General features: G+C 41.8%; 1 protein-coding gene across 6 annotated transcripts in view; it reads right to left on the reverse strand.

The window, feature by feature from the left end:
* Positions 1–27,058, reverse strand: part of pcbp4 (poly(rC) binding protein 4) — a 90,287-nt gene that overhangs the window by 17,563 nt on the left and 45,666 nt on the right. For all 6 annotated transcript variants that reach the window (XM_062986237.1, XM_062986239.1, XM_062986236.1 and 3 more), the window contains exons 3-11: positions 22,017–22,198; positions 20,546–20,569; positions 16,948–16,980; positions 14,341–14,457; positions 10,070–10,201; positions 8,578–8,706; positions 6,056–6,130; positions 4,317–4,388; positions 96–137 (exon numbers count right to left, since the gene is read on the reverse strand). In XM_062986237.1, coding sequence (XP_062842307.1) covers positions 96–137; positions 4,317–4,388; positions 6,056–6,130; positions 8,578–8,706; positions 10,070–10,201; positions 14,341–14,457; positions 16,948–16,980; positions 20,546–20,569; positions 22,017–22,124 — 732 coding nt within the window. In that variant the 5' untranslated portion in view covers positions 22,125–22,198. The remainder of the gene's footprint in view (positions 1–95; positions 138–4,316; positions 4,389–6,055; positions 6,131–8,577; positions 8,707–10,069; positions 10,202–14,340; positions 14,458–16,947; positions 16,981–20,545; positions 20,570–22,016; positions 22,199–27,058) is intronic.

Below are 27,058 nucleotides of genomic sequence, written 5' to 3' on the forward strand. Positions count from 1 at the left end.
CCTGTGATGCCACAGTGTGCTGGTACATTGAGATGGTCCACTTAAGTGTGTAGTGTGGTGACAAGAAGGCAGTGTAGGTACCAATGATGTCTTACCTCTGAGTGTGGAATGCCATATTGGTTCTGTACAGTGTACGCCTGAAAGAAAACCAAGAAAGAAAGTATTTTACCCCTCGTGGATATTTATCTGAGTGTTTATAGCCGTGTTATAGAGTGTTTCCCTGATTTACACTCGAACCATGAGCGTTAACCGTGCGCTGAGCTTCACAGAAGCTCTTATGAGTCTCACTTCAAAATCAAGGAACTTTAGAGTTCAGACCTCGGCATCAAAGAGAATACGAGACCGACGCAGGAATGAGGAAACAGACGTGGCGGCAGAGGAGAATGCTACGTTATTCCCACAGGCGCTCTTGTATAAGCCTGTTTAAAAGTTTAAATACACTGCAGAGGAAGGGCTGGAGAGGGGAAGGGCGAGAGACACAGCAAAACAACAGGAGAGATAGAGAAGTGATGCACTAATTATGTTTGTGACAGAAGAGCCGTGTTGGCGTTTCTCAGTGCTCACTAAAAATGATGTCCGATGTTTTTGTGATGCTTTTTCATCCTGTAACAGAGCCATGATGCTAATATTACAAACAAGTAAGAGAAGCTAATAGCGAACTGGTAGCTGTTGGCTAACCAGCTAATCAGCTCCAGCGACAGAATGAATCGGTCCGATGAATGTTGTATGATTGACGTTTGAGTTTAACGTTGTGTAAAAATGATGTGTATTTTATTTAATAAACTACTGCTTTAAGGACGTCGTGTTCCAGGAAGAAAGAAAGGCGTTTTTAAAATGCAAATCAGCTAGCGTCCCCGTGGGGTGGATTTAAAGTCCAGTGGGAGGCAGAGAGAGGTTTTTTACCCGCCCCTACCCTTCATTTCTCCTTCCTTTCAACTCCAGGATCATTTCATTTTTCTGTACTGCTTCTTTTTGTTGCACTAGGAGCTAATTTATTAGCACACAGCTTGCTTTATTCCTCATTAACCGTTTCGGGTGGAGCGTGTTGGAGAAGCGGGGACTGGAGTGGATGAGACGCTTGATTTAATTTATTTCACTTCGTTCCTGGCACGGTTTCCCTCAGTCCTCCAGCGCTGGTGTAAATAAAGTGTAAATGTATTTACAGAAGCACTTACAGCTCAGTGTAATCCTCTACACTCATATAGAATGTTTATTAGCTTAAGCTACTCTGGTGCTAATATCAATAGCTTCCCGCTATCTAAACTCAATGCGTCAGCTTGACTCGTGTCCCCGTTTTGTGTTTTACACATTTTACTTGTTTAGCATTTAGAAACACTTTTATACCAGGTGTATTGTAACCAACTGCTCTGATGTGTTCTTTAGGTGACGTCTTTGATAAAATCAGTCATTTTACACTCAGCAGCTGTTACAGGGATCCCGAATATCAAGGCCAGATGCCCCCTCGTCTCCCAGCACGTGTGTTTGTGTGCTCGACGCCCACTGATGTTACTGCTGCTGTTATCTGACCGAGCTAAAGCAGGGGAAGCATGTGACCTGCACACGCACCCATCCTCAAACTCTGAGGTATGTGGACATCACCTCTAATTATTAGGTAACAATATTTGTGATGTTATATTAATATCATTTTTACTATAATCATTAATTATTTATTATTTTATTATTATTTTCATTAATATTGTAATTGTTATTTGTTTACTTATCATCATCGTCATCATTTTTTATTGTAATTAAGTGTTTTTATTAATTTATTTTTATTATTCTTATTATTTTTATTATAAGCAGTAAAAGTAATATTATGTATTTCTATTTAAAAAAATAAAATAATGATTTTTGTTGATTTATTGTGTGACAATTTACAAAAATAATTATTATTATATAATTATTATTGTTTTGTTATTGTTATTACTGTTATTTTGTTGTTGTTTATTTTATTTTATTAATAAAATTTTTATTGTTATCAATAATTATTTATAAATTTTATGATTATTTTTATTATTATTGTAATTGTTATTTGTTTACTAATTTTTATTATCATCATCTTTTTTGTAATTAAGTGTTTTTATTAATTTTATTATTCTTATTCTTATTTTTATTACTAGTAGTAGAAGTAATGTTATGTATTTCTATTTTAAAAAATAAAATAATTTTTTGTTTATATTTATTGTACACCATTTACTATTATTATTATTATCATCATTATTACCACTCTTATTATTATTATCATTATTATTATTATTATTTTTATTATTATTATTATTACCACTCCCATCCTAAAGAAACCGGGTCTGGACAGATCTGTGTTAAACAACTTCAGACCAATCTCGAATCCTCCATTCCTTTCTAAGGTTCTCGAAAAAGTCGTAGCTTCTCAGCTTCTTGACTTTATGAGCACAAATAATCTGTTTGAAACTTTCCAGTCAGGTTTTCGTTCCCAACACAGTTCTGAGACTGCTCTACTCTATGTGCTGAACGATCTAATACGTTCCTCGGACTCTGGTTTTGTCTCGTCTCTTCTTCTTCTAGATCTCTCTGCTGCCTTCGATACGGTTAACCACAACATCCTTCTGTCTCGTCTGTCTGATATTGGGATTTCTGGCATTGTACTCTCCTGGTTCAAATCCTATCTATCTGACAGGCATTTTTTCATTCGCTTGGGTAATCATGTTTCCGACACTGCTTTGGTGAAACAAGGGGTACCGCAAGGCTCTGTACTGGGGCCTCTTCTTTTCATTATTTATATCATTCCACTTGGTTCCATCATACGCAGACATGGTCTTAACTTTCACTGCTACGCAGACGATACCCAGCTCTACCTTGCCTTCAAACCATCCATCTCTTTTCCTCCCGCCTCGCTCACCTTGTGTATCCAGGAACTTCAATCCTGGCTGCATTCAAATTTCTTGCTGCTTAATCCCCTTAAGACTGAGCTTCTTTACGTGGGCACTAAAACTTCACTTTCCTCTTTCACAAACTCTCCCCTCCTCATTGGGAATGTTTCCATCACACCTTCCAGCTGTGTACGCAATCTTGGTGTTCTGTTTGACCCTCTGCTTTCATTCGGTCCTCATGTGAAATCACTATCCAAATCAGCCTTCCTTCAGCTTCGCAATATTACTCGTCTCCGTCCATATCTTTCATTTGAGGTGGCGGAAACACTGATACACGCTTTTGTCACCAGCCGTTTGGACTACTGCAATTCCTTATTGCACGGACTTCCCGCCAAAACCCTCCGTCCCCTGCAAACCATACAAAATGCAGCTGCTCGGGTCCTGACATTTACCCGAAAGTTTGACCACATCACCCCTGTTTTGGAAGAACTACATTGGCTGCCAATTTCCATGCGCATTAAATATAAAATTCTGGTCATGACTTTTAAAGCACTTCATGGTCTCGCTCCCGCCTATCTTACTAAACTCCTCACACGCCACACACCATCACGCAGACTAAGGTCATCAGACAAAAATCAGCTCTCTGTTCCTAGATTTAGGATGTCCACTATGGGTGGCAGGTCCTTCAGCGTTGCCGCCCCAACACTCTGGAACTCTCTGCCCTCGACTCTTCGCTCTATTTCTTCTCTTTCTGCTTTCAAGGTGTCTCTAAAAACTCATCTCTTCTCACAACATTTTCATTCTACTTCTTGAACTTATATCTCTAACCTATCCTTACACACTGTTGAATTGTTTTTGTTTTGTTTTTGTTTTGTCTTGTTTTGCGTGTTGTCGTTTGTTTTCACTTTTTATACTGTACAGCGACCTTGAGCTTGGTGAAAGGCGCTATATAAGTTGAACTTATTATTATTATTATTATTATTACCACTATTATTATTATTATTATTATTATTATTTTAATTATTATTATTTTAATTATTACCACTATTATTATTATTATTATTATATTATTATTACTATATTACTATTATTATTATTAATGCTGTTGAAGCAAACTTCTCAAAATCCTCCTCAGATTTAGACTTGTAGATTCCACAGGGCCAAAACATTAGCAATAAGCAGCTTCATGAACCTTGCAGCTTCAGAATAAATATCAGGGAACAGAAAAAGCAGAAACAGGGCGGGGCAGGGAGGTAAAGCATGCACGACCCAACATGACCCTGAGAGTAAAACATAAGAGGCTCAGACTGGTGCAGAGGTTCTCGCTGGCTCATGAGCTAGTCTGGTTAGCAACATGCGGAGTATGAGGAGCATGAGAACCACGGGCCTTCGTGCTTTCAGGTTGTTCTATAGGGAGTAAAGATGCAGTGGCAAGCACGTTGCCCCTCTCATTCACAGAATACTCACTTGTTGCAGATCCAGCGCTCCCTGAGCCACTGAGAACAGCGGGTGAGAGCCAAACTCAGAAGCTTCGAAAACCTTAGAGAGGCAAACGGGGACAAACATACACAGAAAGAGCAAGCTTTCATTTAGACTTTATTAAAATAACCTGTCTTTTTACACCAAATCTACTTCATATGGTCACTAACGCTGGCCTGCTGTTGTTGTTCTTATCAGAAATGTGCTGTGGATGCCAACACGGCCGGACTGAAGCAGATCTCAGGTAGGAAAGAAGCTGAAGAGTGTTGACAATAATTACAAAGTGTTTTCTGTATGCTACAGATGCCCAGTACAGAGGTGACTGAAAAACTGTATCATATTTGCACACTGATCTCAATAATAAAGCCAGACCCTTAAAAACTCTCTGACTGTAAAATTATTCTAATTATTTTAGTGCTTTAACTGCCTGCAAGCAACTAGACGCCGGTATTTCCTGAATATTCATGAGTACGACCTAAGCCTGAGCCTGAGTCTGCATTATAATAATAATTAAACAACTTGTTCCTTAGTGAATAAACATTTTAGCCATTCAGTTTTATTATAAATAACTTAAATAGATTAATAGATAATCAGATGACGACAGGAAAGTGACTGATAAGTAGATCTGAAGAAGAATGAAGAAGAAGAATGATTGTTATCATTGTTTACACATATACTTGTGTCCAGTACTATAAAATTCCTTCATTTGCCGATTTTATCTTTAAAGGCAGGGGTCACAGATTCAGTTTCAGATTCAGACGTACCCCTGACGTCGAGAAGGCTAAGGGCCTGTTAAAGGGCCCGACAGTGGAAGCTTGGTGGAGCCAGAATTTAAACTCTAACCCTATTACTACTATGTGTGTGTATATATTGAATTTTACTTGGGAAGACATGTCACAAATTAAATCCAGGTACAGTGGTGTTTATTTTTAGTGTCTACAGTAACACGTTTATTGCATGTTTATAACATTTTAACTGGTTATTGGCTCGTCTAAGTATAGTATATGTATAGTATACACCGATTAGGCATAACATTATAACCACCTCCTTGTTTCTACACTCACTGTCCATTTTTTAGCTCCACTTACCATAGAGAACCACTTTGTAGTTCTACAATTACTGACTGTAGTCCATCTGTTTCTCTGCATACCTTTTTAGCCTGCTTTCACCCTGTTCTTCAATGGTCAGGGTGGTGGATCATCCTCAGCACTGCAGTGACACTTACATGGTGATGGTGTGTTAGTGTGTGTTGTGCTGGTATGAGCACCTCACTGTCACTGCTGCATTGAGAATAGTCCACCAACCAAATATATCCAGCCAGCATCGCCCCGTGGGCAGCATTCTGTGACCACTGATGAAGGTCTAGAAGATGACCAACTCAAACAGCAGCAACAGACGAGCGATCGTCTCTGACTTTACGTCTACAAGGTGGACCAACTAGGTAGGAGTGTTTAATAGAGTGGACAGTGAGTAGATGCTGTATTTAAAAACTCCAGCAGCGCTGCTGTGTCTGATCCACTCATACCAGCACAACACACACTAACACACCACCACCATGTCAGTGTCACTGCAGTGCTGAGAATGATCCACCACCTAAATAATACCTGCTCTACCTACTCTAATTATTTAAAATCAACCTGGCAAATAGAAAACAAGACCACACCCTGAGCATGAGGATGACGTATTAGTGCTGTTATATTGTGTGTTTTGGAGTTTGGGGTTCTTACCTGATTTCCGGAGAGAAGTACTGCTCCAGGGAGGGGGCTAGGGCGGTACGGAATCGTGGCTCCCTTCGGAGGTGACTGCAGGAGAAAAACAAACAAAAATAAGATTTAAAATAGCCAAAGACAAAAAATTATCGACCTTTAAAACAAATCCGTATTAAAATATAATCTTTAAAATCCCAAAACTCTCTGACCGAAACTTGTATGTTCATTTGAGTTTATGTTGGGGGAATGAACTAAAAATGTACAGGGTCAAAATTACCCCAAGCAACTTGGGATTATTCATTTTGTGGTGTAAATAGATCTCGATTTTTATCAACGTCAGCAGCTGACTTCTCTGTGACCATAAATACAGCTTGAATTTAACTGCACCTTATAGACTCAGCTAAACAATAACAAGAAAGCAGATCGTCACTGTCACTACCACTACCAGGAACACTACCAGGAATTTTAGGCTTCGAACTCATCAGTACAAAGAACAAAGATTAGAAGCATGTTATTTATTTATATCATTAATCCCAACATTAATATAACCAACTGTTAGCAGCGGGTGTAATGTGTAATGTTTAAAAGCTGCAGAAGGATTTGAACCTGTGTTCCTTTAATGAGCAGAAACGCTGACGTGCGGAACACAAACGTAATGGACTTATTGATCAGTTCCACGGCACATTACTTAAGAGAGACACATTACCTTTAAGCAGGAAGCCATTAGATTATTATTCTCTCTGTACAGCAGAGAGTCGAGTTCCTTACTAACCTACGGATAAAAATACTCCTGAACACACGCCACCCAATTCTGCATTTTAATTCTGCATTTATGTATTACTGGATTTCATGGTAAGTCAAAGTTCACCATCAAGAACTGTTTACCGAGATCTACAACATGTTTTTTCTTTATGCCTCCCCTACTCCTCTTCCGAAATTTGGATGAATTCAATTCACTTTTGGCCGAGGGGGACTATTGAAGTGTCACGAATCAAGCCTCATTGTGCTCCTGGTGCTCATGTTTATGTGCCACGCCCCTCTCTCCAGGAGCACACGTTGGAGGTGGTTTGTTTATGTTGTCAAGTCTACGCCTCCTCTGTATGATTGGTCAATGAAGCTAAAGATCCACAGCTGCTCCTTGTTTCAGGTGTAATGCTCAGGGCATTTAAGGGAGCAGCTGTGGATCCTTCAGCGGAGTCTACTTCGGTTTTTCCCAGCGCATGGCTTTTGGTTAGTTTGCTTGGTATTGATTGCTTGGTTATCTTGTTCATGTTCATGAGTATTACGGTTATCCTGTTCATGGTATCTTGTCTTGTAGTCTGATTAATGTTTCTAGTTAGAAGTCTTGTTTAGTGATTACTGTCTTGTCCTATGTTATTCATGTTCTTTGTTGGCATGTGTTAGCTTAGGTTAGGGTTTAGGATTGTTTAGGTTCTTGTTTCTTTAGCATAGGTCGTGTGTTTGTGTCTGGACTTGTCTTGTGTACCCCTCTCTTGTGTCTTGTATTTATAAATAAATATTTGCTTATCATCTCTGCGTGTGTGTCCACCCCTCTTGTCACGTTAGCCTGTTCGTTACTTGAAGCAACCAACTGCTTCTTTTTACCAGCCAGCAGTGGACTGCTACAGAGTGCCCACTCCAATTTGGTCAGCTGGACTGATGTGGCACTTGTGTGTATTAATACAGTACTAAATACTATAACATCAACAGAATTAAAGTTAATACTTGTTTAGTATTTATGACAATCATCAACTAACTGCTGATTAAACAGTTTGGTGTCCTCATACTTTTAGACCCTGATGAATGGAATTTAATGCCCGCTAACCAACATATATGCAGTATCTGCCTGAGTAAGTGACACATGCGGCTATAGAGAAGGAAATCCTTTTTATATTTGGTGCAGGGATTTATGTTCAGACTGAAGCGTGACCCAATTCTTTCATTTTTAAACCCCTGTACACACGCAGACCTTTATTTCACCGCACGGCTTTCCCGCATCACTAAAGTGCATCAGTGAGGGCTGAGAAATGGAACAGAGCCCAGGGGTGGTGATTCAGGAGTGCGCTCGGCCGTTCCTCTGATTTACGGGATTAAATGAGCGTGAATGCAAATCAGGGCTCTTACTGTAATTTGCTTGGATTGGCAATACGGCAGAAATTTATCATGATAGACGTTTTAAAGGTATAGAGTCTGGAGCACGGTATACGCTTTCGCTGAGGTTTCACCTACTGAGTGCCTAAGTGCCAAGAAAGTAAAGCTATAAAAACAAATAAACAAATAAGTGTTCAAATATTTCTTATTAAAGTTTAGTGACTGTTCCTCCATCTTTTCCTCTTCACTGCACTTTATGTCTTAGCTTTGTTGTGTTCTTTCCTTTAATCTTTACTTTGTAAAGCATCCTTAGCTATGTGAACGTTGCTATATAAATTACATTTATTATTACTATTACTAGCAAACAGCCGTTTGTGCTTCTGTTTGATCACATTGTGGATTCTGAGGGTTCATTTCAATTCAAGTTAGTGTAAAGTGTTAAGCGGTACCTCGAGTATGACGGTGCAGATGAGCTTAACGCACTGGATGATGGCCTCTTGGCTTCCAGATATCGTCACGCCTCGTTCTGTGGAGTTCGGGAGCAAGTCTCCTGCTACCTGAACTTGTGCCCCTGTGCTCTGTTCATGGAGGAATAACAAACAAATCAATACAGCTGAAGAACGGTCGTCCTATCAGTGCACACTGGACACGTGGTCAGTTCTAATCAGGTTATTATTTTATTCTATCTATTTTAATAATTACAGTCACTAAGAAGCATAAATGAAATACATTTGATTACTCACTCACTCTCACTCAGTTTCTTAACCGCTTATCCAATTAGGGTCGCTGGGGGGTGCCGGAGCCTATCCCAGCTTTTCAATGGGCGCAAAGTAACACCCTGGACGGGGCGCCAGTCCATCGCAGGGCAGACACACACACACCCATTTACCTATAGGGCAATTCAGTGTCTCCAATTAACCTGACTGCATGTTTTTGGACTGTGGGAGGAAACCGGAGGTCCCGGAGGAAACCCAGACAGACAGGGGGAGAACATGCAAACTCTGCACAGAAAGGACCCAGACCACCCCGCCTGGGGATCAAACCCAGGACCTCCTTGCTGTACATTTGATTAGATTTTATTTATTTATTTATTTATTTATTTATTTATTTATTTATTCTTTTAGCTGCTCCAGTATTTAGAAGTCACCACAGCGGATGTCCTTACTTTTGCAACCCGACTATTTATATCAAAGCTTGGGACCAGCACTGAGAGCGCACTGACAAGTGGACCACCCAATGCCCATCCAGCTGATTCAAACTCTGGATCCCCAGATCTCAGTGCAGTAGATGAATAGAGTACCATTTGTGAGACCCTTGATCAGATTGTAAGTTAATTTTAGTTAATATGTGAAAGCTGACAGCTATAGCACAGTCCTGGTCCTGGGGCTTCAAGTATTAGATTATTTAAGGGATACACCGTAAAAACCCTAAATAAATAAATAAATAAATAATAAATAAACCCAAAATAAACAAACAAAAATGAAGGAAATGACAAAATGCGATGATATTAAATCTGAGTTATTAGGATAAATGAAATGTAAATAATTATCTAAATAAAACATTTAACTTATGTATAAATGTATTTCATCACCCCTGGTCTAATGAATGAAACAATTACCCCAGCTTGCCCCCAGTGGCCCGACATGGTTCCTAATTCCTTTAAAAACATTTCTCCTCTTCCATTAGCTTAACACCTCATACTCGCCTCGCCTCCTCCTTCCACCTCCCTTCATTTCCTGCATTAGCAACCACTCCGGAGTTAGCATGACCTGCCAGTCCGCATTACCTCATCCCGGCCGATGGCGGAGAGGCCGTAAATGTAAAATAAATGGCTTTTTACTGGCATCCGAAGCCATGAAATATGCAGCGGTGTGAGCAGCTTGAAGATAACTTCTAAATAGGCAGAGAAGGAGAAGCCACGGAGAAAGGAGTAACTCATACCTCTCTGATCTCTTTGATTTTGGAGCCGCCCTTGCCGATTAGAGAGCCGCACTGGCTGGCGGGGATGACCAGGCGCAGCGTCACCGGAGGCTTGGTGGTCACTGTGCCATTCGCCACCAGGGCTGCCAGGTCCTGAAACAGAATAAGCGAGGACGTGATGGACGGTGGGACATTTTAAACAGTGTGTGAGGAACCTTCTTAGGTGAGCGCTTGAGCTTACGACTAAAATCAATGACTAATAAATAACATACATAAAGCATGGACTGGCCATTTATCAGCCTTATATACACTATATGGCCAAAAGTATGTGGACGCCTGACCATGAGCTTGTCGGACATCCTATTTAAAAAAAATAAATGCTAATAAAATAGAGTAACCTCTGTGTGATCTTTTCAACTTGAAAAACAGCCACACTTCTGTGGGAATTTGTGCACATGTGTTTGACTGGGCGCTAATGTCAGTCCAGAAAGCCTCAGTTGATGTTCCAATTCATTGCAGAGATGTTCAGTGAGGCTGAGGTCAGGGCTCTGTGCAGGACACTGGAGTTTCTGGAGCTTTCCTCGTGTGTTTATAGAGGGATGAATTGGGAGACCTACCTCATATACATGTCCCAAACAAGTCTATGTAAAATGACTGAGTAGGGTTAAGGATACTGAACTTGATCTGATGAATGAAATGGACATATTATGTCCACGTATGTAATATTTAGCTTTGCATCCTTGATAAGAATAAATGGATCTTTATCTCAAATACCAGAGGAATCATGAGCAGAAATAAAATAAAACTGGTTATTGAGAGAGACAAAAAGGATTGATGCTGAAACTGCATAATATTTATACATTATAATGTCAGACAGGATGTAAAATACTACACCACTAGTGTAATTTTCAGAGACATTCACGAATCCCAGAAGCATAAGTGAGGTCAGTGATAAATAAGATTTACTGTCTATTAAAATGGCTCATAAACTGGCCGATATCCCACATTATATCCGTTATTATATTCTCCACCCTTTTACACTAAATGATCGTGATTGTTCACTTGGAGCTTCACAAATATACTCATTCTTAACACAGCGGTTATTAAACTCTTCTGAGAACCACTGGTGGTACATGAAGGTCCCCCGTGGTCCCCCAGATGACCTCGTTCAGATAAAACTGTGCCGTTTTTCAACTTCAACAGTTTTCCAAAACCGCAATGAGATGCAACCAAGCGACTGGATGTCTTTCATTTTTGATAAGAGTTGTAATTTCCGGCGACAGGAGGCAGAGTGAATCCTAATCATGTGAGGGTGAACAACGTTTTACTTTATGCAAATTAGGTGTAAAGCGCGGTGACGATTACCAATAGGAATTGGGCATTTACCTTTTTGGGGTTCCTAGATAATTGTTCCTACTAGGGATGTAAGCAGTGCAAAACTTTCACACAGACAGTGATGAAATTTATAGATGAGCAATTTCCTCAAGTCAGTTTATTTTTAGTGGGAACACTTCTGATTTGTGGTCCAACACTAGATACTAGCCAGTAAGGTATACTGTACTTGCCATGGCATTTGTTTTCTCCTTGGCATCAGTTAATCATGACAACCAAACACTCACAGATGATGATGAAGCTGCCAGTGTGAACACAAGACCACGAGCGATCAGCGATTTGGGCGACAGGTGAAAAGTCACTATCTGTAAGCTTTTGATAGCCTTTCACTGCTTTGGCATCAGCTGGCTTTGTTTTCAGTTCCTTAAGCCAGAGGCTTCTATGTGCGCATGATTATTGAGTGTTAACACAAGGTCTAAAGAGTGTTTTACGCTCTGCAGTTGACATCGGTCGACAGATTCCAATTACACGTCCTTAGAAGTCAATAAAGTCCTGACGAAAAGTTCAGAGACGTAACGACTGTGAAGGTACAGAAACTTACATAGACATTTTCAGCATTTAGCAGACGCTGTTATCCAAAGCAACTTACAGTATACAGCCTAAACAGTTGAGGGTTAAGGGTCTTGCTCAAGGGCCCAGTGGCAACCTAGCAGTGTCAGGGTTTGAACCAGCGACCTTCTGCTTACTAGTCCAGTACCTTAACCGCTAGGCTACAACTGCCCCAATATTTATTTACATTGTCTGCAATTAGCCAATGCTTTTTTATCCAAAGCGACTTACAAATTGTGACTAAATACAATGCAAGCAATTAAGGGTTAAGGGCCTTGCTCAAGAACCCAACAGTGGCAACCTGGCAGATGTGGGGCTTGAACCAGCGACCTTCCATTTACTATTCCTGTACCTTAACCGCTGAGCTACCACTGCCCACAACTTGCACATGCGACGATGTGATTCATCATATCTGAAGTAACCGTGCATTTATGCTTGCAAAAATATTATGTAGCTTAAAAACATGCATATTCTGCTGTACAGGAAAGAAGTCACGTGGTCAGTGGAGACTAAACGTCTTAAACATCTGCATACGACTGCACGCTGAATTCATACAGTCCATCAACCTGAGACACGAATCCTTTTAAACACAGAACTCCACATTGTCATGAAGACCTTGTGCATCCGAGGTTGAAAAGACTCTCGACTCTGCTCTCAGTTTCATCGATCCTGCCATTCACCTTTTGCCAATCAATATGACCCTGTGGCTAAAGAATAGCTGAGATTAAACAAACCGGGCCGTGCCTTGTGGTAGCGTTCAGATCGATTCCCACCAGCAGATTTTGGATAACATTTACTTAATTCACGTTCTGTGTTACTTTCCGGGTTGCCCGACTCGACTTGTCCATAAATACGGGCGTTTAAGCCGGCGGACAACAATACCTGGCCGAGCTGGCATCAGAAAAAAGAAAAAAAGAAAGTGCAACGTGGCTCCAGCTCAGCAACCGTCCCTGACATTCAGTAAACACTGAGAGGAACGAGCTCGAATGCCTTTTAGTCAGGCGGAACGATTTCAGAGGCTCTTTCTTTAATTAAGCCGGGCAATAAATATCAGTCCGAGTCGAGACCCACCATCGCGGCAATCAATTAGCGAGGAGCAGGATTCTTGCCGAGGTCTGAAATGTAAATAGCAGCCGCCGTCCTGCTGCCCATCAACTCCAGCTCTGGCAACGTGAATGGAATAATTCCAACCTTTCTAACCGCGCCCAAACAGCGCCGGGGAGAAGAATGTATTTCAGCATGTGTGTTTGTGCTCCGTTTGTTTGGGAGCTGCATTCGTTTCGCATTCTTTCAGTGTCTGAACCAGAAACCCATGGAGGAGGTGAAAAAAACAACACACGGCTTATCCTGAAAACGTGGCATTTAGAAAATACTGAAGGCCCAAACGTGACGGAGAGACGAATGGTTTTCTCCTGCACTTTTACCTCTACTGATCACAAATATCACAAAAAATGTGTGATGTTTTAACAGCTGGGTACAGCATGTCCTGCCCTAAAGGAGTCATTTAATAATAAAAAAAAATAAATAATAATTATAATAATCATTGTTCATTGAGAATTAGACAGGATAAAACAGGACCAAACAGATCCAGCAAGAATTGACCCCTGACCTAAGTCTGAAGAGTCAAAATAAAGGAAAAAAATAAGAGGCTCATAATTTAATAGTAAATAGACGTTTTGGAGGATTTAGCTTGGAGTATTTTGGAGTTCTTACCCTGTTTGTTGTAGGCAGAATGACCTCACTGGTCTGTATTTGTCGTCTACCTATTCCTAGTCTTCAGTAGCTACACCACTAGTGTTTATCTAGTGTACTATATAGTACAGTAGAATGCCGTCTGGGACGCTGCATCCAGTTTCAGGTAATAAAGCTCTGCCCGCTGTTTTACACACAGCTTCACTTACATTTAACATTTTACTTTTATCCTAAAGTAATGTGACAGTATATTGTCTAAGCAATAGAAGGTTAAGGGCCTTGCTCAAGGGCCCAACAGTGGAAACCTAGCAGTGTCAGGGTTTGAACCAGCAACCTTTTGATAACTAGTCAGTACCTTAACCACTAGGCTACAACTGCCCTAGAAATACTGCCCTAGAAGTAAATGCTTTTGTCCAAAGCGACTTACAGTACTGTGACAGTATACTGTCTAAGCAACTGAAGGTTAAGGGCCTTGCTCAAGGGCCCAACAGTGGCAACCTGGCAGTGTCTGGGTTTGAACCAACAACCTTTTGAATACTAGTCTGGTACCTTAACCGCTGGCTACACCGTGTCCACTCATTGTGCAGGAGCTGGTCCAATCACCACCACTTTTGGACCTCGTGTGAAGTGTGTGTGTATGTGTGTGTGTGTGAGCTCACCTCCTCCAGCTTTATGGTGATCATGGTGAAGGCGCGGAACACACACTCAGTGGGGCCGGTGATGGTGATGATCCTCTCCGGACACGATCCCTCAGAGATGTTGATACGTGCGCTGCTCTGTTAATATCAAGAGAAACTATGAGAACTGCTGCTGATGCTGGTTCTGACCCCATGATTGAGAACCAGACATGAATTATTATTATAAAAATAAACCACTCAAATATTTGCAGTTGCATCTTTAAATGTACACTGACAATTGTGTGTGTTTTTCTTTTCCCCCTTTGTGCTCAATGACTTACTGATTCTCAACCTTGTGTGTGTGTCTGTGTGTGTGTGTGTGTGAGCGTGTGTGAGAGCGAAGAAAGTGCTGCACTGGCCTGTGTGAATCATCCTCCTGCAGACCCCCTGATGTCTAGCTCTATTAACACTGATCACTCCATCTCTCTCTCTTACACACACACACACACACACACACACAGTACATGCATTCCTCTACGGACAGCTGTGATGCTGATGTTGTCGAGCCACTTCCGAAGGAGAAAGCACAGCATTAGGGAGTTTAGGGAGTTTACAGACCGTACCCCCGGCAGACACTGCTAACTGTGTCTGATGAGCGCATGGCCAGGCCGGAAGCACTGCTCAGATTTAAACTTGAGAGCTGGGATTCGAATTCTCAACCTTTTGATTGATAGCCCAAAGCTCTAGCCACTAGGCTAACACTGTCCCGCTTAGGATTAGGTTACATAAGAGTCACATAAGAGATGAACGAGGAAACTCAAACCAGGCTCCTCAGTATCTGCAGCTTGATGATATTTGTAGTTTAGAAGCTGAGTGGCTATTTCTTGCTGATGGCTCATCGTTTGTGACTTCAGGAAGGACATTAAGCAGATGGAGATGATTCTCATTTCGAGGCTGCAAAGGTGATCAGAGGGAGGACAACGGTCCGATTGACCCCAACTGACCACACTTCAGCTCCACTCAGGCTTGACTCGCGACTCTTTACGACTGTTCGTTTGGATGGCAGTGGACCTGATTAGGGTGTTTGCTTTGCTGTCTCATGTGGGCATTGAACTGAAATATGAAGGACAGAATTGGCCTCGAATAAACGTAAAGCAAATACAAAAATGTATCCGGCTACACGGGATGGTTTTAGACGTCATTAAGTGTGGCGGGATGCAAAAACAAGCTACGTTCAACACCACCCTCACTTCACACACGTCTTCTGACGTCCTCCCCAATTCAAACCTGGATCTCAGAGGCTGTGGGCTACCTGAGCGTGCAGCATTAATATGTACAACTTAATGTATTTCTATGTAACCCATCCTTTAATCCATCCATCTGTCATTTAAATCATCCAACCATCCATCCAATCATCCATCCATCCATCCATCCATCCATCTCTCCATCCATCCAACCAGCAATTCAATCATTAAATCCATCCATCCAATCATCCATCCATCCATCTCTCCATCCATCCATCTCTTCATCCATCCAGCAATTCAATCATTAAATCCAATCATCCATCCATCCATTTATCCAATCGTTCAATCATCCATCCATCCATTTATCCAATCGTTCAATCATCCATCCATCCATTTATCCAATCGTTCAATCATCCATCCTCCCATCTGTCTGTCCGTCCATCCAAGCGTGCAATCATCCGTCCATCCATCAATTTAATCATTAAATTATCCAACCATCCATACAATTTTCAGGGATTATAAACGTACGTTCATTCGTCTTCATTTCATCGTGGCAGCAAGTTTGTGTCTTAAAGAGGATTAATCATGTTCTTCTGACTGTGTGTACAGGGTGTGTGTGGTGAAGCAACTACATTTATTTAGATGTGACACATTTCCAGTGAATAGACCCAGTGCATGAGTTTAATCCTATTAAAAATATATGATGATAAAAGAATTTTTAAATCGTATTTTGTTGTGTCTACATACTTTTTGTCCAAATTAAAGACCTGCAAGTGGTTGTAATGAAATCAAGTCATATAAATAACTTAAAATAAACCAAAAATAATAATAAAACATTTTTAAAACAAAAAATTCAAATATAAAACAATTAGTCGTGTCTACATCCTTTATGTCTGTATTCAGGACCTGTGAGTGGTCACAATCCAATCAATTAAAAAATTAACAAATAAAGATTGTGTGTAAATTTGAAGAGCGTACGTGCACTGGAAATATTCACTTTATAGTGATGAAACCGAAGCAGGTAGATGCTGCTTCTCTTTCACTGCTGTTCGTGTGGAAACATCTCACGAGGAGCTTCAGCTTCATGTCAGGGGTTTGTACCGAGAACTCATTTCTCATGGGGTAAGGTGCTGAACACACGAGCCTCGTGGTTTGAGGGCCTCGTAACGTTAACATGGTGTTCAGCGGTGTTAATAAATGTTGATTGTGTGAGCACGTGTGTGAGTCAGGTGTCCTTGAGATAAGGTTTAAATATTCATGCCGCTCTCGTGTACTTTATTGTTTTGTCTTTTCTTCTCTCCGCCCGGGGCGATCGCACCGAGCTTTAAACATGCCGGGATGCCGGGAGAGTTTGGAATATTTAAGCATTTCATGAGTTACACACTCACAATAACACACATCCTACCTCCTCTCGTATCCTCTTCACCGTCTCTCCTTTCTGTAAAATACAATAAAACAAAGAATTAAAACCTAAACTGATTAAGAACTGAATTTAAGAACTAACAGGTCAGAAGTACATGGACACCCTAAGTATTTATCACATTAAGAGGCTTAGGCAAACCCCTGGCTGACAGATGGACGAGATCTGTGGGATAAAATAAATGATAACAGTTTGGGGAAGGCCCTACATACATGGTTCAATGAGACTGATTTGGAGAAACACATTCATTCATTCATTCATTCATTGTCTGTTTTACTACTGCTTTATACTGGTCAGGGTCTTGGTGGGTGCAGTTCACCAGGCAAAGGGTAGGAAACACCCTGGACAGGTCACCAGTTCATCACAGGGCAAACATATTCTCAAACACATACACACACACACACACACAAACACACACGCTCTTTCTCTCTCTCTCACACACACACACACACACAAACACACTCTCATACACACACTGTCTCTCAAACACATACACACTCTCTTACACACATACACACACACTCTTTCTTACACACTCACACTCTCTCTTTCACACACACACACACACACACACACACATACACACACACTCTTTCTTACACACTCACACTCTCTCTCTCTTTCTCACACACACACACACACACACACATACACACAGTCACACTTAGATCAATTTTTTATCTCCAGTTATCCTGACTGCACGTCTTTGTACAGTGGGAGGAAACTGGAGCTCCCGGAGGAAACCCACACGACACAGGAAGAACATGCAAACTCCACACAGAAAGTACTTTTTTGTTCAACCATTACATGGAGAAATGCTTCAAAGCCCATGTCAATGCTAAGCTTGCTTGGCTGTGTGCAGTGACTACATTTGGCTATCTGAACAACCTTCCTGTCCTCTCAGTCTCCCCTGACTGCTGTATGTAAACTTTTGACCTCAGTGCTGGACCGTCCCGCAGGTATCTGATGAGTGGAGCGTTCCTGAGGCTGCAGTATTTACCGGATCAGTTCCACATACCTGCGTTTAATAGCTTTCACTGCTCTTCTGATTGTCTTCAGACTGGCACAGAGCACAATGAGGCCTCTCATGAGCCGAGCTGGGTGCAGGGTTCGTTTTCGTATAATTGGGGGGTTACAATGGGAAACTGCAGCTTCCTCTGCAGCATCGTTTTGTGCCCGTAGGTGACTTTGTTTTTACGCTTTTTAAAATCCTTTCTGCCAAACGCCGCTTTAAAACCATCCTGGGCAAATTAGCAGCGAACTGCTGGCTGCCAGACAGCAGCGAGCCGCCATGATTAATGAGCTAAACGCCACTAAACTTGGTGTTACGGAGTCCTGTCGTAATAAAGATGTACAACACGACCCATTTGTTCGTCTTTCAGCACTGGAGACAGGAGGTGAACAGGGTTAGCCAATCAGCACAACCGATAATGTTAATATAATAATAATAATAATAATAATAATAATAACCTGATTTACCACTGAAGCACCAGTACCACAGATCTAGTTAATATTTCAGTTTCAGTTTTAGAAGTCTTCCTGCTATGCTAACACTGCTCATCTTTTCATTTTATGCTACGCAGCAACCCACAACTCACCCACAATGCCAGCATTGTACCAAATGACATGCAGTCAAGTCTGACTTCTGGTGCCCAAGTGGCGCAGCGGGAAATTCCACTAGCACACTAGCGCTGGGATTCTATACTCCCCGCGTTTGAATCTCAGCTCTCCTACTGGTTGGCTCGGCGCCCCCTAACAGGCACAATTGGCAGTGCCTGCAGCAGACAAAATTGGCCACTAAAGTCTGCCGGATGGGAAAAAACCCGACTGGAAAAGAGACGGGGTCTTTGACACTGTGACGTACAGAACGTCCCCTACGAGCGCCTGTAAACTTTCAACTTAAATAGTAAACGTTTAAAGCATTTAATCCTGGTTGTTAATCATCAGTAGCTGTAATCCGATGATTTAGCTGCGAGATCAGCCGTGATGATAAAGAGCTTTTCGGATCGAGCGCCGTTCTAACAAAGAAAAATGCTCCGGCGTCCTCACGCTGGTGTTCAGTTCAGCGCTCGCTGCTAACTCAATCCATCTCTACTGAACAGTGGTGTATCTGTCACAGTCAAAACTTCAGCACGCTTCACTTCACTGTGCGCTAGCATCTGCTTCTCCTCCTCCGCGAGTGTGTCAGCGAACGTCTGGCAGAGGAAAACGCGAGCGAAAGCGCTGGGATCTATTAGCACTACGACTTCTTCACCGTGAGCCGTTTTCAAGCAACTGCTAGCCCAGCGTCTTTCCCTGTCTGTGTGTTCCGGAACTTAAAATGCTAACAAAAGCTCAGGCGAAGAAAACGCAGACGTAGCTTGTGTGCTCATGAATAGAAAACCTTAACAAAAGCACAGGTACATACTGGCAGGCTAGTTTTGAAAACATCTAAACCACACAGGATCAGGTCAGCGGTCAGCAAAATGCTAGCAAAAGCTCTGGGATCCATTAGCAGGCTAGTTTTGAAGAAAGAACCTTTATGAACACATAACAAGTGCGTTTCAAGAAAATGCTAGCCTAGCATCTTTATGTGGACTAGTTTACAGAAGAGGAGGAGGTTAGGAACAGCTCTGGGATGTGTTAGCAGCCCGATTCTGTTTTAGTTGGTCTTAAAATGTGTTTAATTCACTATTCGGGATTTGTTTCACGATTGCTTTAATCTCTCTCCTAGGATCCTCACGCTAGCATAACCGACCAGCTAACCTGTTTCCAAGCCTGTGTGTTAATGCCTGAAGAAAATAAAGGATTCTTAATAGCATCAGAAACTAATACTGTCCCGCACTAATCATCATCAACAGAAGAACGGCGCGCCTGATATAAAACTGCAGAAGAATTTCCATCATTAAGCCAAATATAATAACAAGAAGTGCAAAGGACTCTGGGAAATGTAGTCCATAATACATTACAGTGTCTAATAAACAATCCACTGCATCCGTGAAACTACAACGATCTTTCATTTTTTGTACTGTAGTGTCTTTTAATGACTTTCCTGAGGGGCACAACATTTTCAGCCAGGTGGTGGTGGGATTTAAACCCACAACCTTCTGATCAATAGTCCAGGACCTTCCATAATTACTGAGGTATCACTGCCCACTATTTATCAATGACTTGTGTTTTTAAGACTCCAGTCATGTAGCCGAATGTGTCCACATACTTTTGGACTTATATATATACACACACACACACACACACACAGACGTGACACACACACACACACACACAGACGTGACATTTACACACGGCACGCTAATGATGATGAGCTCTGCTCTTATAACATCCATTCACACTGCCTTCGGGGATAAACAGTGTCAACCAGCAACAGCAAATCCATGAAATGTAACCGAGCGCCATCATCACTCCCAACGCTGCGGCCAAAAACTTACAGACAATTACTATGATTAGGATTTACACCACACCCTCATCACCCGGGGGGCTGCAGAGTCCAAAAGCAATTACACTACAGTACTGCAGCATCAGCATCATGCAAATCATCACCCAAACACACACAGGTCCAGACAGACGGACGCTCTGAGGTACTCACCTTGCCTATGATGCTCCCGACCTCCTGCCGAAAGAAAAGAGACACAATCAGAGTTAGTGTGTTAACTTGAACACTTTCCATGCCCTACCATAGATTAAGCCTAATCCTAAATACGCTATACGGACAAAAAATATCGGGACGCTCCCCAGTACTCGTTTATAAATCCACGCTTTGAATAATTCAGAGCAGTTATGAGATCTATTTCCTGTTGTCATCAAGCCTTCTGCAGCTTTATCAGAAGGTCAGGATCTCATCCCTGACGCAGGAGAATTGCTTTTTATTTTTCTAATCACAGATTCTTCATGCATGCAGGACAAAATTTGCAAAAAAGGAACAATTTAGCAAAATGACTGAGGAATTCAGATCAGTGTGGTATGTTTTAATACAGGGTTTTTAGTGCCGTGCATGTAAATATGATTTTTTTACTATATGGGGGTCTTTTTTTTTGGTATTGATATGGGGATCCGTATCGCGCATGTAGAGTCACGCAGATCTCCGTTATTCCCCGTCTGCCAGCAGCAGTTATAAGGAAACCCTATTCAGCCATTGTCCTGCTCCTTACAGGCACACAACCAATCATATGTCTGGGTAAGTGCCCGGCCGGCTGATAGCAGAGCTGATTTTTGAACTTGAGAGCTTAGCACTGGTTTAGGGTATTGTTTTGATGGACAACGCTGTTTGGACACTGTAATTTCACAATAGAAATGAACACCATAACCAGTTGGCACTGAGTTCCTTGGTACAGTGAGTTATAGGATGGCAACTTCCATAAGCCCAAAAAGAAGGGCATCAGACCCTCAAAGAGGAGGACAACAAACCTCAAAAAGGAGGACATCAGATCCCAAAATGGAGGACTTGAGACCCTCAAAAAGGAGGACATCAGACCCCAAAAAGCAGAACATCAGTCCCTCAAAACATAGGGCATCAGACCCCAATAAAGGACGGCATCAGTTCCTCAAAAAGGAGAACATCAGACAGCATACAGGAGTACATAAGCGTGTCAGACCCCAAAAACATGTTCCTTAGCTAATGACAAGCGTTACAAGCGTCCGGTTCGCTTCCAAAAATCAGAGCATCCTCCGTAAGACCGGACGTATGGACACCGCAGCAAGTCAGCTTTTGGTACACATAGCTTTGCTATCGGCACATCAGTTCCACTAGACGTCACACAGAACCCACAAGTGTTTAGTCTAAAGAACTGATCAATAATGAGTTTAGCAGTGCTCAGCGTACAATTTACCCCCCAAAATATGCTAATGCAGCTGACTATGAATGAAAACCAGCAGGAGGGGGCTATTACCATCTCATTTACATAACTGTAATGTTAGCCTGTGTTAAACATCCATTTAAAGTCCATTAGAGCTGAGCATCGAGGAGCACAGGAGTCCCCGATCTTATAGGCAATCATAAAAGATCAGTTAAAGAACGTTTCTGTTAGACGAGCTGTAAGGACATGCGTGTGTCGACGTACCTTGCCGTGCATGAGCAACCTGAGGGTAAGAGTAACGTTCATGCCCCCGTCTCCGAAATCCTGCTCGCAGTTCATTCTGGCTGAGGAGTCCAGCGCAGGGAGTCGCATGAAAGAAACTCTAGAGATGGAAGAGCTGTTCAGGGTGATGAGCGTGAATGATTTTGTTCTCTCCCTTTTACAAGCTGTAACACAAACACACAAAAACAAACAGACGTGAGTAAGAATGTCAGATTGTCACCAATCGTCTACTTCCAAATCAAATGGGTTTCAAAATGTGGAACGCAAGAATTAGACCATTTCTGTTTTCAGTACTGAACATACACTGTATGGCTAAAAGTATTATGACCATAGGCTTATCTTATGTCAAAAACAAATGCTATTAAAATAAAGTAGTCTTTTCAGCTAGAGCAACAGCCACTAATTGTGGGAATTTGTGCCCATTTAGTCAAAGAAGACAAAACATTTTGGGCTGGGCACTGATGTTGATCAAGAAAGCCTCAGGTGATGTTTTAGTTCATTCCAAAGTTGTTCGGTGGGGCTGAAGTCAGAGCTCTGGAGTTTCTTTAAACCAAATGCTCTTGTGCAAATTGCATCTGGTTTTATTATATAAAAAATGTTGCTTTTTGTTTTACACAATGGTTAGCAATCATGATAAAGATCAAAGGAGCTTCCTCAGAGTTCTCAGAGACAAAAAGCAAACACATTTAACGTCCCTGTTAGTACAGCCGGCTTAAAATCTGCAAGTGAAAAGTCAGTGAAACCAGAATCGTCCCTGAAAGGGTAAAACAGGCAAGATTTCCCAGTAGAGTCTCAAACTGATGTTAAAAAGGCAAGAGAGAAGAAAGCAGAGTCTCTTAAAAAGAGTTTTAGCCGTTTATCACGTCCTGTTTAATTAATGAATGAATTCATTTAGGATTTATTGCCATGTTTAACACGTATGTGTCATTATTGAGGAACCAATTAAATTCTGCCATCGTCCGATAACCCAACCTGTCGCGATCGCTCGTCTTCAATCACCTGTCTAAATGTTCACCATATTCTACAGGAGAGATACGACGATGTTCAAAACCAGTGAACCTAAACTATCACCTGTACTGGTGACGCCTGTTCCTCTGCGAACTTGCTGAACGTCAGTATGAAAATGTGTGACGTTCAAGAATGGAATGTTTCCTAAAACGCAACATGCTGTGTCCCAATAAATAAAGGAATACATAATAAGGCTGTAGAGTAGGTTGATTGGTTACTGTGGATGGAAAGTCCTGTGTATCGTCGGAGTGATGCATGAATGAGCTTACAGATAGATGGATGGATGAGTTTATGATTAGATCAATAGGTCATTAGGAAGCTTGATTGATGGGGGATGGAAGGATGGATAAGATTTTGGATGAATGAATGAGTAGATAGCTGGATGAATGGTGTGAGTAGGTGTGGTAGGTGGATGATGGTGGATAATGGTGGGATGAATGTATTGATGGATAGATGAGTATAGTGTTTAGTTGGATAAATAATATATTTATGTTTATTTATGGATGGATATATAGAAAGATGAATGGACAGATGCATAGGTACAGACATGCAAAAAAATGGATGGATGGATGGACGGGTGTATGAAAAAATGGATGGATGGGTGTATGAATAGATGGATGGATGGATAGACGGATGGATGGGTGTATGAATAGACGGATGGATGGATGATTAGTTGGATGGATGGGTGTATGAATAGATGGATGGATGGATGGAGGGGTGTATGAATAGACGGATGGATGGATGATTAGTTGGATGGATGGGTGTATGAATAGATGGATGGATGGATGGAGGGGTGTATGAATAGATGGATGGATGGGTGTATGAATAGACGGATGGATGGATGATTAGTTGGATGGATGGGTGTATGAATAGATGGATGGATGGATGGATGGATGGAGGGGTGAATGAATAAATGGATGGATGGATGGAGGGGTGAATGAATAGATAGATGGATGATGGATGGATGAATGAATGGAGGGGTGTATGAATAGATGGATGGATGGGTGGGTGAATGAATAAATGGATGGATGGATGGAGGGGTGAATGAATAGATAGATGAATAGATGGATGGATGGGTGGGTGAATGAATAAATGGATGGATGGATGGAGGGGTGAATGAATAGATAGATGGATGGATGGATGGACAGATAGTTGGGCAGATAGATGGAATTATTAATGGATATATATGGACAGACAGACAGATGAATAGACAGAAAGAACAGAAAAATCAATAAATAAAAGCACCAGTACACAAAGATCTGATGGAATGAATATGAATTGACCAAAAAATAGATTCACCAATATTGCAATCGATAAACATTTAAAATAGTAAAAAACCAAAATTAAAACTGCAACTGAAGTAAGACTCATCGTGCACAGCTTGCGGTCAATCAGTGTTTGAGAAGAACCACTGCGACACCTGGACCTGCACCCATCTGAGGAGCTGTTGGAGCAGTCAAATCTCTCATTTGCAAAACAAATGAGCAGTAAAACATAATAAAGTCGATGCTAAGGCTGTTTTAAGGAACGTACTGAGTGAGCGTGAACACGGGTACGTCCCAAATTCCACATAATTCCTAACAACCAGTTAGCAAACATTATCTGCTCAACAGTTTGGTACAACTTCAAGTCACGATAGAAACTGAAATGCTTCTGTCTGTCTGTCTGTCTGTCTGTCTGTGTGTGTGTGTTTGTTATTTAAAATGAATAAATCTGTGCAGAGCATGAAGGAGAATTATTTAAGCTTCAGGCTCTGAAGTGCCATCTGGGTAAAATACTGACAGAGAAGGAAAATAAAAAAAAAAGCAAAGATCCACCCATCAGCCATCACACACTCGACAGATCTGATTTTCAGTTCCAACGTGAGCGTCAGGTGGCATCAGAAGTAAAGAAATGGTTCCAACATGCTTTTAATGTTTTGTTTATTCTGTTCCGTTCTTTTGTGCCCACTGGCATCGGACTGCATAACAATAGCAGAATACACAAGCTGTCCTTACACTGACCAGCCAACCAAACACACACACACACACACAATAACAAAGAGATCCCTCACCCCCACTTTTCCTGCACTTGACTTTACACACACACACACACACACACACACACATATACAGTGTATCACAAAAGTGAGTACACCCCTCACATTTCTGCAAATATTTCATTATATCTTTTCATGGGACAACACTGTAGACATGAAACTTGGATATAACTTAGAGTAGTCAGTGTACAGCTTGTATAGCAGTGTAGATTTACTGTCTTCTGAAAATAACTCAACACACAGCCATTAATGTCTAAATGGCTGGCAACATAAGTGAGTACACCCCACAGTGAACATGTCCAAATTGTGCCTAAAGTGTCAATATTTTGTGTGACCACCATTATTATCACTGCCTTAACCCTCCTGGGCATGGAATTCACCAGAGCTGCACAGGTTGCTACTGGAATCCTCTTCCACTCCTCCATGATGACATCACGGAGCTGGTGGATGTTAGACACCTTGAACTCCTCCACCTTCCACTTGAGGATGCGCCACAGGTGCTCAATTGGGTTTAGTCCATCACCTTTACCTTCAGCTTCCTCAGCAAGGCAGTTGTCATCTTGGAGGTTGTGTTTGGGGTCGTTATCCTGTTGGAAAACTGCCCTGAGGCCCAGTTTTCGAAGGGAGGGGATCATGCTCTGTTTCAGAATGTCACAGTACATGTTGGAATTCATGTTTCCCTCAATGAACTGCAGCTCCCCAGTGCCAGCAACACTCATGCAGCCCAAGACCATGATGCTACCACCACCATACTTGACTGTAGGCAAGATACAGTTGTCTTGGTACTTCTCACCAGGGCGCCGCCACACATGCTGGACACCATCTGAGCCAAACAAGTTTATCTTGGTCTCGTCAGACCACAGGGCATTCCAGTAATCCATGTTGTTGGACTGCTTGTCTTCAGCAAACTGTTTGCGGGCTTTCTTGTGCGTCAGCTTCCTTCTGGGATGACGACCATGCAGACCGAGTTGATGCAGTGTGCGGCGTATGGTCTGAGCACTGACAGGCTGACCTCCCACGTCTTCAACCTCTGCAGCAATGCTGGCAGCACTCATGTGTCTATTTTTTAAAGCCAACCTCTGGATATGACGCCGAACACGTGGACTCAACTTCTTTGGTCGACCCTGGCGAAGCCTGTTCCGAGTGGAACCTGTCCTGGAAAACCGCTGTATGACCTTGGCCACCATGCTGTAGCTCAGTTTCAGGGTGTTAGCAATCTTCTTATAGCCCAGGCCATCTTTGTGGAGAGCAACAATTCTATTTCTCACATCCTCAGAGAGTTCTTTGCCATGAGGTGCCATGTTGAATATCCAGTGGCCAGTATGAGAGAATTGTACCCAAAACACCAAATTTAACAGCCCTGCTCCCCATTTACACCTGGGACCTTGACACATGACACCAGGGAGGGACAATGACACATTTGGGCACAATTTGGACATGTTCACTGTGGGGTGTACTCACTTATGTTGCCAGCTATTTAGACATTAATGGCTGTGTGTTGAGTTATTTTCAGAAGACAGTAAATCTACACTGCTATACAAGATGTACACTGACTACTCTAAGTTAAATCCAAGTTTCATGTCTATAGTGTTGTTCCATGAAAAGATATAATGAAATATTTGCAGAAATGTGAGGGGTGTACTCACTTTCGTGATACACTGTATATATATATATATATACACACTGACCTACGCTGCTGTGTCTGATACACTCATACCAGCACAACACACACTAACACACCACCACCATGTCAATGTCACTGCAGTGCTGAGAATGATCCACCACCTAAATAATACCTGCTCTGTGGTGGTCCTGTGGGGGTCCTGACCATTGAAGAACAGGGTGAAAGGGGGCTAACAAAACATGTAGAGAAACAGAAGGACTACAGTCAGTAATTATAGAACTACAAAGTGCTTCTATATGGTAAGTGGAGCTGATAAATGGACAGTGAATGTAGAAACAAGGAGGTGGTTTTAAT

Source organism: Trichomycterus rosablanca, chromosome 24 (assembly GCF_030014385.1).
Source record: "Trichomycterus rosablanca isolate fTriRos1 chromosome 24, fTriRos1.hap1, whole genome shotgun sequence".
Lineage (NCBI taxonomy): Eukaryota > Metazoa > Chordata > Actinopteri > Siluriformes > Trichomycteridae > Trichomycterus > Trichomycterus rosablanca.